Source organism: Doryrhamphus excisus, chromosome 15 (assembly GCF_030265055.1).
Source record: "Doryrhamphus excisus isolate RoL2022-K1 chromosome 15, RoL_Dexc_1.0, whole genome shotgun sequence".
Taxonomy (NCBI): Eukaryota; Metazoa; Chordata; class Actinopteri; order Syngnathiformes; family Syngnathidae; genus Doryrhamphus; species Doryrhamphus excisus.
Window position 1 is genome coordinate 10,200,050 of NC_080480.1, and position 12,606 is coordinate 10,212,655.

Genomic DNA, 12,606 nt, shown 5'->3' on the forward strand with positions numbered 1-12,606 from the left:
TGAACTCTTTTTAACTTCTGTGGTCCGATTGGGATGCACATTCTTCCAAGTGCAGGGAAATAGCTGCTAGCTATAGCTACTCAGTTGAAAAGCCTATAGATACATTTGATCCCAGCAATAGGTACACCTGCACGAGAGCTGTATCACAAATTTCAGCGTTAAAGAGCAAGAATCGGAATATGCCGACACTGTGCTTTTAATAGTTTTTCATTTTTATTCACGTACCCCCATGACGATTGGTGTACCCCACTTTGGGAACTGTGGATGCACTGTATTTTGAACACAGTAAGTGTAGGAATTCCTTTGCAATTGCTGTAATATGGACAGAGAGTAGGATGTAAATAAGCTCAGCTTCTTCCAACTCCTTTTCAGACTGTAAACATAAGATGTATGTATTCCAGTGTAACCTTTTATCATGCATTATTGAGATAAACCAGACTAAACTAAACAACTGTGCATGTGTACCTCATGTTGAGTGTACATTATCAGTGTGTTTTGTCCCTACCTTGAAGCCCATGTCGCCCTTCTTGCAGCACAGGCAGGCGAGCATGAGGAAGACAAAGGTGAAAAGGCCGGAGAAGGAGATGACCACCACAGCAAGGGATGAAGGCCACGACAGCTCGCTCAGTGGAGCTCCATCTGAAAACAAATGAGAGGCTTCAAAACAGCCATACGGCAAATGAAAAGCAACGTGGAGATAAAGGTAATGCTTCATTAGTGGCTTGGAGGCTGGAAGAAGCATCATTTCATAATAGTAACTATAATGTCTTCCGTTTTCAGCCATGTCGTTGAGTAGCAGTAATAAAGGCAAGCCAAAATGATATAAAATATAAGGTATGTGTTGCAAATCAATATCTGCATTTCCTTAAAAGGTGCTATTATATATATTAAATATTAATTAAATATTAAATAAATACCTCTCCGTGAATCACCACCTTATCGTGGTGGAGGGGTTTGAGTGCTATGTTGTCTGGGGCTATATGCCCCTGGTAGGGTCTCCCAAGGCAAACAGGTCCGAGGTGACGGGACAGACCAAGAGTGATTCAGAAGACCCATATGAATTACAACAAGAAGAGGAACCGTACCTCGCCCGGATGTGGGATACCGGGGCCTCACCCTGGAGCCAGGCCCGGGGGAGGGGCTCGCAGGCGAGCGCCTGGTGGTCGGGCCTTCACCCGTGGAGCCTGGCCAGGCCCAGCCCGAAGAAGCCACACGGGATCTCCCCCCCGTAGACCCACCACCTACGGGGGCAAGCATAAGGGTCCGGTGCATTGTGTGTTGGGTGGCGGTCAAGGGCGGGTGCGTAGGCGACCTGGTCTTCGGCGGCCAAATCTGGTTCTTGGGACATGGAATGTCACTTCGCTGGTGGGGAAGGAACCTGAACTTGTGCAAGAGGTTGAGATATTCCGACTAGACATAGTCGGACTCACCTCGACCCACAGTTTGGGTTCCGGAACCAAACTCCTCGAGAGGGGCTGGACCTTGTTCTACTCTGGAGTTGCTGCAGGGGAGAGGCGTCGAGCTGGTGTGGGCTTATTAATAGCCCCCCGGCTTGGTGCCTCTGTGTTGGAGTCAGCCCCGGTGAACGAGAGGGTCATTTCCCTGCGCCTTCGGGCTGGGGAAAGGGTCCTGACTGTCATTTGTGCGTACGCGCCAAATGGCAGTTCGGAGTACCCGGCCTTCTTGGAGTCCATCAGGGGGGTGCTGGAGAGCACCCCAGCTGGTGACACCGTCGTTCTACTGGGAGACTTCAACGCCCATGTGGGCAATGACAGTGTGACCTGGAGGGGCGTGATTGGGAGGAACGGCCTCCCTGATCTGAACCCGTGCGGTGTGATGTTATTGGACTTCTGTGCGAACCACAGTTTGTCCATAACTAACACCATGTTCGAACATAGGGATGTCCATAAGTGCACTTGGCACCAGGACACCCTAGGCCGCAGGTCTATGATCGACTTTGTAGTCGTATCATCAGACCTGCGTCCGCATGTTCTGGACACACGGGTGAAGAGAGGGGCTGAGCTGTCAACTGATCACCACCTGGTGATGAGTTGGATTAGATGGCGGGGGAGGATGCTGGACAGACCTGGTAGACCCAAACGAGTAGTGAGGGTGTGCTGGGAACGTCTGGCAGAGTCTCCCGTTCGTCGAGTCTTCAACTCTCACCTCCGGCAGAGCTTCACCTGCATCCCGGGGGAGGACCGGGATATTGAGTCCGAATATTCCGTGCCTCCATTGCTGAGGCAGCTGACCGGAGCTGTGGCCGCAAGGTGGTCGGTGCCAGTCGTGGCGGCATGCCCCGAACCCGATGGTGGACACCAGAGGTCAGGGCTGCCGTCAAGCTGAAGAAGGAGTCCTATCGAGCTTTGATGGCTTGTGGGACTCCGGAAGCAGCTGACAGGTACCGTCAGGCCAAACGGTTCGCGGTTTCGGCGGTTGTCGAGGCAAAAACTCGGGTGTGGAAGGAGTTCGGTGAGGCCATGGAGCACGACTTTCGGTCGGCCTCGAAGAGGTTCTGGCAAACCATCCGGCGCCTCAGAAAAGGGAGGCAGTGCCCAGTCCACACTGTTTACAGTGGAGACGGGGGCCTGCTGACCTCGACTGGGGATGTAGTCGGGCGGTGGAAGGAATACTTTGAGGCCCTTCTCAATCCCACTGACATACCTTCCATAGAGGAAGCAGAGTCTGAGGACACATACGTGGACAGTGCCATCACCGTGGCTGAGGTATCTGGGGTGGTTAAGACGCTCCCCAGTGGCAAAGCTCCGGGGGTGGACGAGTTCCGCCCAGAATTCCTCAAGACTCTGAATGTTGAGGGACTGTCTTGGCTGACACGTCTCTTCAACATTGTGTGGAAGTCGGGAACAGTACCTTTGAATTGGCAGACCGGGGCGGTGGTCCCCCTTTTCAAGAAGGGTGACCGGAGGGTGTGTTCCAACTACAGGGGATCACACTCCTCAGCCTCCCTGGGAAAGTCTATTCCAGGGTGCTTGAGAGAAGGGTACGACCGTTGGTCGAACCTCTGATACAAGAGGTCCAATGCGGTTTTCGTCCCGGTCGTGGAACACTGGACCAGCTCTACACCCTCACCAGGGTGCTTGAGGGTGCATGGGAGTTTGCCCAACTAGTCTACATGTGTTTTGTGGATCTGGAAAAGGCATTCGACCGTGTCCCTCGTGGCGTCCTTTGGGGGGTGCTCCGGGAGTACGGGATTGGTGGCGCGCTACTACGTGCTATCCGGTCCTTGTACAAACGGGGCAGGAGTCTGGTTCGCATTGCCAGTAGTAAGTCGAGCCTGTTTCCGCCAAGGCTGCCCTTTGTCACCGATTCTGTTCACAATTTTCATGGACAGAATTTCTAGGCACAGCCAAGGCGTTGAGGGAGTCCAGTTCGGGGGCCTTAGAATCTCATCTCTGCTATTTGCAGATGATGTGGTTTATGGCTTCTTCGGGCTGTGACCTTCTGGGACGGTTTGCATCTGAGTGTGAAGCGGCTGGGATGAGACTCAGTACCTCCAAATCAGAGGCCATGGTTCTCTGTCGGAAAAGGGTGGAGTGCTCCCTCCGGGTTGGGAATGAGGTCCTGCCCCAGGTGGAGGAGTTTAAGTATCTCGGGGTCTTGTTCACGAGTGAGGGAAAGTGGGAGCGGGAGGTCGACAGACGGATCGGTGCAGCCTCGGCAGTAATGCGGTCGCTGTACCGGACCGTCGTGGTGAAAAGAGAGCTGAGCCGGAGGGCAAAGCTCTCAATTTTCCGGTCGATCTATGTTCCCACCCTCACCTATGGTCATGAGCTTTGGGTCATGACTGAAAGAATGAGATCGCGGATACAGGCGGCTGAAATGAGTTTCCTCCGTAGGGTAGCTGGACTCACCCTAAGAGATAGGGTGAGGAGCTCAGCCATCCAGGAGGGGCTCAGAGTAGAGCCGCTTCTCCTTCACATCGAGAGGAGTCAGTTGAGGTGGCTCGGGCATCTAGTCCGGATGCCTCCCGGACGCCTCCCTGGTGAGGTGTTCCGGGCATGCCCAGCCGGGAAAAGGCCCCGGGGCAGACCTAGGACACGCTGGAGGGACTATGTCTCACAGCTGGCCTGGGAACGCCAGGAGGTGGCTGGGGATCGGGAAGTCTGGGCTTCCCTACTAAGACTGCTGCCCCCACGACCCGGACCCGGATAAGCGGAGGAAAATGGATGGATGGATGGATGGATAAATATTAAATATATAAATATTATTATTATATTAAATATATTATATTATTGTGTGTTTTGAATCCTTTTACTATGCAAATCCTGCATGTGAAGTTTCTCAGCCATTGTGTGCAAACAGTAAATGTGCATCTGAGAACAAACTAAGCACATGTGACAGTTTGGAGATTATAATCTGATTAGTGTGGCACAACTTCCTGTCAGCACAAATGAAGGGAAAGAGAGAATAAACAAAGGAAGAGGTGGTTCAAATCAAATTAACTATTTATTCTAGGGGACCTATTATGCCTTTTGTTGCTTTCATGTTGTTAGAATGTTGTATTCTCGTGTTAAACGATGCAAAAGCATCAGATCATGGGTTTTGCGCGTTTTTTTCCAACACCGAGTTCTACTGATGTCGATGCGATCTGGACTTCCTTAAATGAGCTGCAGATTGCCTGCGTATCTGGAAGTCCTTGAGAGCCTTTGGGAGTGTAACCAATCACAGCAGAATGGGCGTACCTGGAGGAGGGCCGGGGTGGAGTCAATTAAACAATCAAAGCAAGAAGTAAATTGAAGTACTGCAGAAAGAGATGCAGAATCTGGAAGATCTAGAAAGTTTTCTGTGCTGGTTATCGTGTGTAGCTGCTCTATACGAGTCCACAACTCAATACAAAGCACTGAAAATGACCATAATAGGTCCCTTTTAATCTACTGTATTGTTTGGCTAAATGTTCTGAACTCCTGTTTCCATACTAGAGCTGTATTGAACAAAAGAATAATGCTAAATGACGTGCAATGAGAAAGTCAAACAAAACAATAATGAGTCACTCACTTCAGCAAGAGTACTTTTTCTTTGTTTTTTGTTTCCTCACACTTAGACCAAGTCACTAAAAATAGATGGAAGCATTCTTTCTGCTTGTACACTAGACAGCCTTATTCAATTATTACAAAGCCAATTGGGTGCTTCCATGCGTCATTATTACCAAGAAGTCTCTTTTTCCTGGAGTGAAGCTCATGGGTTCCAATGAAAAACAGTGGGAGGATGCCGCTTCAAAATCTCATGCAAAACATCCACTGCACTTTAGATTAGATTAGATTAGATTCAACTTTATTGTTATTGCTCATGTCACTGGTACAGGGCAACAAAATGCAGTTAGCATCCAACCAGAAGTGCAATTTTATAAGTACATTAGTAGTAAGTATGGACAGATCTATGTAAATAAAACTATACAGGCTATGACTATGATACAGTGAGAATATGTACAGGGGTATAAATGACTATAATATGGCTATTGTAGATTATACAGATTATAAACAGTATGGATATGACAATATATAATAACAGTAATATGTACAGTATTGCAGTGGAGTGACTAGAGTAGAGTATGGTTATTGCAGATTATATAAATTATAAACAGTATGATCAATTAATCAACAAGACAGTATATGTACAATAGTGCAATAGTACAATAGTGCAATGAAGTGATGGGGGGGCATAGATCAGCGGGGGGATGTAAGTAGTGGAAGGGGTGGGCAATGGGGGGCAGAGTTCAGCAAGGAGACAGCTGTTGGGAAAAAGCTGTTCCAGAACCTGGTGGTTCGTGTCCGTAAACTCCTGTAGCGCCTCCCTGAGGGTAGGAGGGCAAACAGTCTGTGTGCTGGGTGGTATGAGTCTTTGGCAATTTGTGATGCCCTCCTGAGACAACACTTCCTGTAGATGTCCCCGATGGCAGGAAGTGGGGCTCCGGCAATGCGTTGGGCAGATTTGACTACTCTCTGCAATGCCTTCCGGTCCGCGACAGAGCAGTTCCCATACCAGGCTGTGATGCAACTGGTTAGGATGCTCTCGATTGTGCATCTGTAGAAGTTCACCAGGATGTCTGAAGAGAAGTGGTTCTTCTTCAGGGTCCTCAGGAAGAAGAGGCGCTGGTGAGCCTTCTTGACCAGGCTGGAGCAGTTGGTAGTCCAGGAGAGGTCCTGTGAGATGTGGATCCCCAAGAATTTGAAGCTGGCCACACGCTCCACTGTCTCACCGTTGATGTAGATTGGTGGATGCATGGCAGCATTCTTCCTGAAGTCCACAATGAGTTCTTTTGTTTTTGTTGTGTTGAGTCGTAAGTTGTTGTCCTCGCACCACGCAGCCAGGCAGTCCACCTCCTCCCTATAGGCAGACTCATCGTTGTTGTTGATGAGGCCAATCACTGTAGTGTCGTCTGCAAACTTAATGATGGCATTGGAGCCATGTTTGGGTTTGCAGTCGTGGGTGAAGAGAGAGTAGAGGAATGGACTTAACACACAGCCTTGTGGTAATCCGGTGTTTATGGTGAGGGTGGAGGAGCAGTGGTGGTCCAGCCGAACATGTTGCGGCCTGTTGGTCAGGAAGTCCAGCAACCAGTTGCAGACAGGAGCTGTGATGCCCAGGTCTGTGAGTTTGGCTACTAGCTTGGAGGGGATGACTGTATTGAATGCTGAACTGAAGTCTATGAAGAGCGTTCTGGCATATGTGTCCTTATTGTCCAAGTGTGAGAGGACAGAGTGCAGTGCTGTGGAGACGGCCTCCTCTGTACTCCTGTTCTTACGGTAGGCAAATTGATGGGGGTCCAGGGTGGGGGGAAGGCAGGATTTGAGATGTGCCAGGACTAGCTGCTCCAAGCACTTGGAGATGATGGGGGTGAGCGCCACTGGACGGTAGTCATTTAGGCACGTTGGGGCGGAGTGTTTTGGTATTGGCACGATGGTAGTGGTTTTAAAGCAGGTTGGGACAGTGGCCTGGGCCAAGGAAAGGTTGAATAAGTCCGTAAGGACCCCCGCCAGCTCACCACCACATGCTCTGAGAACTCGACCAGGGATGCCATCAGGTCCTGCAGCTTTGTGTCCGTTGATCTTGCGCAACACTGCTTCAACGTCAGTAGTGGAGAGTGTTAGTGGTTGGTGATCAGCTGTCCATTTTGCCTTTATTGCAGATGTGTGGTTGTCCTTCTCAAAGCGAGCATAGAACTTGAAACACGGCATGTAAATGAATAGCACATAACAATGATCAGGTAGTCAGGCTTGTGTTCATTATTATTATAATTATTAAGGGCAAAACATCAGCTAACAATGAAATGGTGACTTTCTTGGTAGCAGTCAGGCAGCTCCACATCACAAGGAGCCACTTTATATTCTAACATTTAATGTTGCAGCACCTCCCTGATTGAGCGTGTCATCACCATCTGCACTGGCCTCCTCCTACCATTGTCGCTGCATTATGGGATGGCGCCATGCTATTGGATGCTTCATTTGGCTCTGTAAAGTAGGGGGTGGATGGCCCACATGCACACACACACACAGAGAAAAATGTATGTCTGCTTGAGGAATGAATAAAGGGGACAAACCTTGTTTCGCTGTAAAAGCCAATCAAGCTAATACCCCATAGGGAAGGTTGTTACCAGGGCAACGTGTTGTGGCTCAGTGCCCACATTCATACTGTTGATTCTCAAGCAGGTTTGCCTGACATTTTGATTCAACAGGATGTGGATCTTTATCAAATGAGATACACGTGAATCCATTCAATCTAATAGTAATTACCCACTGAGTCATTTTAAAGCATTACTGCAGAATCAATACACAGCTAGTGTGTTCTCCAGAGGCCTCTAATGAAATGGCGTTTGTAAGCAACACAGATAGAGGTTGCGCTCAGCGGACAGTTCAACATGATTTGCGTCACGTGTTATAGTAAAAAAAAAAAAAAAAGAAGTTTGGCATGGATGCAACCAGCAGAGGCGCCCGATATAGCCCGATATATTCGGATATTACGATATATATTGATATTTTTCCATCAACTGAATTTAGACAAGTTTTATTAAAATGTAAACAATATTAGAGGAAATATAGCAACTGAAATAAAATTGTATATTCTCTTTTTTTAAATAAATTAGAAATAGTTTAATATACTGTTCAATCGTCAGTGCAGTAGTGGTGCACTCACGGTAGTCTCAGCAGCCGGGTTAGCGCCGTTAGCGCTTCCATCTCAAGTTCCCCATGACTACACAGACGGCAAACATGGCTGATTCCCTCTTTTTGGCTGTATACTTCTGCTATGCAGCCTCTCCACCTCCATATTTTCGCGGGGATATCCGACGTAGTGAAGGTATGCTAATAGCTGCTAACAGCTACTCCTGGGTGTCAACAATGGCACAAGCTGCAAGCTATAAACGTAATAAGATGAACATCCAGTCAGTCGGTAGCTAGTCGGTATGGCACCAAACAATAAGAAAGTAATGAATAAAGCACTATTAAACGCTAAAACACTGCAGGAGACATGGAGTTGTCCTAACTAGCTTGTACTCAGGCGACGCCGTCTTGAATCATGAGCCCTCCTCATCAAATCCAGTCTATATCAATATGAACAATATGCTTGTTTTTTTACATCAGGCTTAACAGAAATATTGATATTTAAAAAATATAGATAGTTCTTACTTTGGCTATTTACTTTGCTTTTAGTATTGTATTTTCTTGAGAGTTTGATACGTGCTCTATTAATAACCCTGCCCTGACATCAAGAAAGCCTGACTCTGATCAATACCACACTGCTGTGGAAACTGTCACGCCCTGTGTGGGTTCGCACGTGACAGTTTACGTTTGAGTTTCCGGCCTAGGTTTTGGTGTCCGTTTTGTACTCTTATTTTGTATTTAACTTCCTGTTTTGCCCTGTCGTCCTTGGTTGCCTTAATCACCCACACCTGTCCCTAATTTGTGTTTGTATTTAGTTCAGGTGTGTGCATCTCCCCTTTGTGGGATTATTGTTTGTTTGTCCTGCTGCTACCTGAGTTGCCTTTTTCTGCTGCTGCTTTTACAGCTAGAATAAATATTATTTACCTGCTATTTGGTCCTGCTCTCTGCATCCTGGGGTCGCACCGCAACACAGACATGCCGCGTCGTGACAGAATAATCCCACCAAGTGACGACGACCTCGCGGAGAGCGATTTTTGGACCTGGCAGCGTTTGAAGGCCATGGAGGACGAGGAAATGGCGATACCGCTATGGGAGATGGAGGACTTGGTGTGCGGTCCGGACGACACGTTCGTCGCTACGGCGTGGTTGTATCCCGGACCCATCGATGACGCTCCACGCAAGCCGCGGCGCCACAGAGCGACGCCTAGTTCGCCTTCCCCTCCACGCCAAGTCGAGGTGCACCCGCCCTCATGCCCTGCCGGCTTCGACGAACCCGATGACGATCCCGCGGAGCTCGACGAATGGACCCGGCAGTTCTTCGAGGCGATGGAGCAGGAATGTGCAAGGTACACGCCGGAGGAACTGGATACCATGGTGTGGGGGCCGGACGGCACCCTAGTGCCCATGGCGTCGGTGTTCCCAGTACCCGCTGCACACCCTCCGACGCGGCGGCGTCGCCGACGCACGGCACGTCGCCAAGAGGTGTGTCCGCCCTCTTCCGCCTCGCCATGTCACGCCACGGCACAGCTCAACCCTCTCGCTGTTGCCGAATCCCAGCCCGTCGTGCATTCCCCGACGGCTCCCGCGCCAAGTGGCGAGGCGCCCCGGCTTCCTCCAGTGCCAAAGCCACGCAGCCCCAGGTGTTTCCAAGACCCGGCTCCCGTGCCAAGCTGCGTGGCCTCACAGATTCCTCCAGTTCCCAAGCCACGCAGCCCCAGGGGTTTCCAAGACCCGGCTCCTGTGCCAAGCTGCGTGGCCTCTCAGATTCCTCCAGTTCCCAAGCCACGCAGCCCCTGGGGTTGCCAAGACCCGGCTCCCGTGCCAAGCTGCGTGGCCTCACAGATTCCTCCAGTTCCCAAGCCACGCAGCCCCAGGGGTTTCCAAGACCCGGCTCCCGTGCCAAGCTGCGTGGCCTCTCAGATTCCTCCAGTTCCCAAGCCACGCAGCCCCAGGGGTTTCCAAGACCCGGCTCCCGTGCCAAGCTGCGTGGCCTCACAGATTCCTCCAGTTCCCAAGCCACGCAGCCCCAGGTGTTCCCAAGACCCGGCTCCCGTGCCAAGCTGCGTGGCCTCACAGATTCCTCCAGTGCCCAAGCCGCGCAGCCCCTGGGGTTCCCAAGACCAGGCTCCCGTGCCAAGCTGCGTGGTGTCTCGGATTCCGCCTGTGCCCAAGCCGCGCAGCCCGAGGGGTTCTCAAGACCCGGCTCCCATGCCAAGCTGCGCGGCGTCCCTGATCCCGCCCGTGCCCAAGCCACGCAGCTTCAAGCCCAAACAAGTGGCTGTGGCCGGGACCGCTGACCTGGAGGAGCCAGTGACCCTCCTCCAAGCCTCCCTCCTCCCTACCCTGGTTTCGGCTCCCTCGGATGACGGCGTCTGGGATCCGCCTTCGAGAGGGGGGGCTAGTACCACCTGCTGGGCTATGCTGGAAGCACAGCCCAGCCCGCCTATGGAGAGGGGGGATGGAACCACCTGCAGGGGGAGTGAGGAGGCACAGCCCACTTCACCTGCAAGACGAGGAGCAGGGCTTGCTGGAGCAGATGATGAGGCTCTGGCTTGGACGCCTGCTGCTTCGCCGTCTCTGCGTCAGGGCCGGACGCCTGCTTCTTCGCCGTCTCCGCGTCAGGGCCGGACGCCTGCTTCTTCGCCGTCTCCGCGTCAGGGCCGGACGCCTGCTTCTTCGCCGTCTCCGCGTCAGGGCCGGACGCCTGCTTCTTCGCCGTCTCCGCGTCAGGGCCGGACGCCTGCTTCTTCGCCGTCGCACCCAGGGCGCCCCCCTGAGGACGCCTACCTTGCGCTTGGTCGAGGGCGCCCCCCGGAGGGTGTTTACCGACCTAACCCTTCCCTCCATCACGTGGAGTCTTGCTGGCTCCGCCGGGCCTGCCGCCCCGGCCGGCCCCCTGAAGGGTCCCGTCGGCGACCCACCTCCGGTCCCCCCACCACCCTTCCCTCTGAACTGTTTCGGACGTCTGGGATCCGTCCTTGAGGGGGGTGTACTGTCACGCCCTGTGTGGGTTCGCACGTGACAGTTTATGTTTGAGTTTCCGGCCTAGGTTTTGGTGTCCGTTTTGTACTCTTATTTTGTATTTAACTTCCTGTTTTGCCCTGTCGTCCTTGGTTGCCTTAATCACCCACACCTGTCCCTAATTTGTGTTTGTATTTAGTTCAGGTGTGTGCATCTCCCCTTTGTGGGATTATTGTTTGTTTGTCCTGCTGCTACCTGAGTTGCCTTTTTCTGCTGCTGCTTTTACAGCTAGAATAAATATTATTTACCTGCTATTTGGTCCTGCTCTCTGCATCCTGGGGTCGCACCGCAACACAGACATGCCGCGTCGTGACAGAAACAAGAGTTCAAAGGAGCGATTTTCCCTTCATGTCATTTGCACTGAAAAACATCCATTTATCCATTTTTTTATCCACACTGAGGAATATAATCCCTCATTTATTTATTTATTTACTTTTTTTTTACATTTATTTTCATCCCTCATTTATTGCAGTTAATTGGTTCCAGTAAGTCCTGCAAAGTAGAATTCCTTATTCATAAATGGAAAATGTAGTAGTTTGAGCATAGATAACTTTTTTACAAACTTCTAACTATGGTTTAACATTATTAGAGCCCTCTCGACATGACATAACACCCCAACAGCCTGTTGTTGCAGCGACCAAGTCTGTGTGAACAATACAGAAACATGAGTGACACGTAGTGACCAGTGTAGCTGGTGTGTTTTGGATCATTGTCCTGCTGCAGAACCCAAGTTGGTTTCAGTTTGAGGTCACCAACAGATGGCTGGACATTCTCCTTTAGGATATTTTGGGAGACAACAGAATTCATGGTTCCATTTATCACAGTAAGTCTTCCAAGTCCTGAAACAGCAGAACAGCCCCAGACCGTCACACTACCACCACCATATTTTACTGTTTGTATAATGTTTTTTCTGAAATGCGTTATTTTTACGCCAGATGTAATGGGACACATGCCTTCCAAAAAGTTCAACTTTGTCACTGAGTATTTCTTCAAAGGTTTGGGGATCATCAAGGTATTTTCTGGCAAATGTAATGTTCTTTCTGTTCAGCAGTTTGATCTTGGAACTCTGCAATGCAGGCCGTTTTTACCCAGTGTCTTTCTTATGGTGGAGTCATGAATACTGACCTTAACTGAGGTAAGAGAGGCCTGCAGTTGTTTGGATGTTGTTGTGGGGTCTTTTGTGACCTCTTGGATGTCGTCACTGTGATGTTGGGGTAATTTTGGTTGACTAGCCACTCCTGAGAAGGTCCATCACTGTTCCATGGTTTCGCCATTTGTGTATAATGAGTGTATAAATGCTTTTCCAACCTGACAGATCTCACTTAATCTCAGTTATGTTTTACACCACTGTATTATTATTTAGTTTAGATGTATCATCATCACATATAAACCCGGATCTCCTGGCTGTGCTAACTAACCACTAGGCCACTGTGTGGCCAAAGGCAGCCTCATTATACATATGGATGCA

At 50.3% G+C, this 12,606-nt stretch overlaps 1 protein-coding gene across 3 annotated transcripts in view; it reads right to left on the reverse strand.

Annotated features, from left to right (window-relative positions):
• Positions 1–12,606, reverse strand: part of aatka (apoptosis-associated tyrosine kinase a) — a 37,841-nt gene that overhangs the window by 18,621 nt on the left and 6,614 nt on the right. For 2 of the 3 annotated variants that reach the window (XM_058049788.1, XM_058049787.1), the window contains exons 1-2: positions 1,086–1,440; positions 506–639 (exon numbers count right to left, since the gene is read on the reverse strand). In XM_058049788.1, coding sequence (XP_057905771.1) covers positions 506–639; positions 1,086–1,272 — 321 coding nt within the window. In that variant the 5' untranslated portion in view covers positions 1,273–1,440. Of the gene's footprint in view, positions 1–505; positions 640–1,085; positions 1,441–12,606 lie in introns of those variants that run through there. The other variant, XM_058049789.1, reaches the window with a different exon arrangement.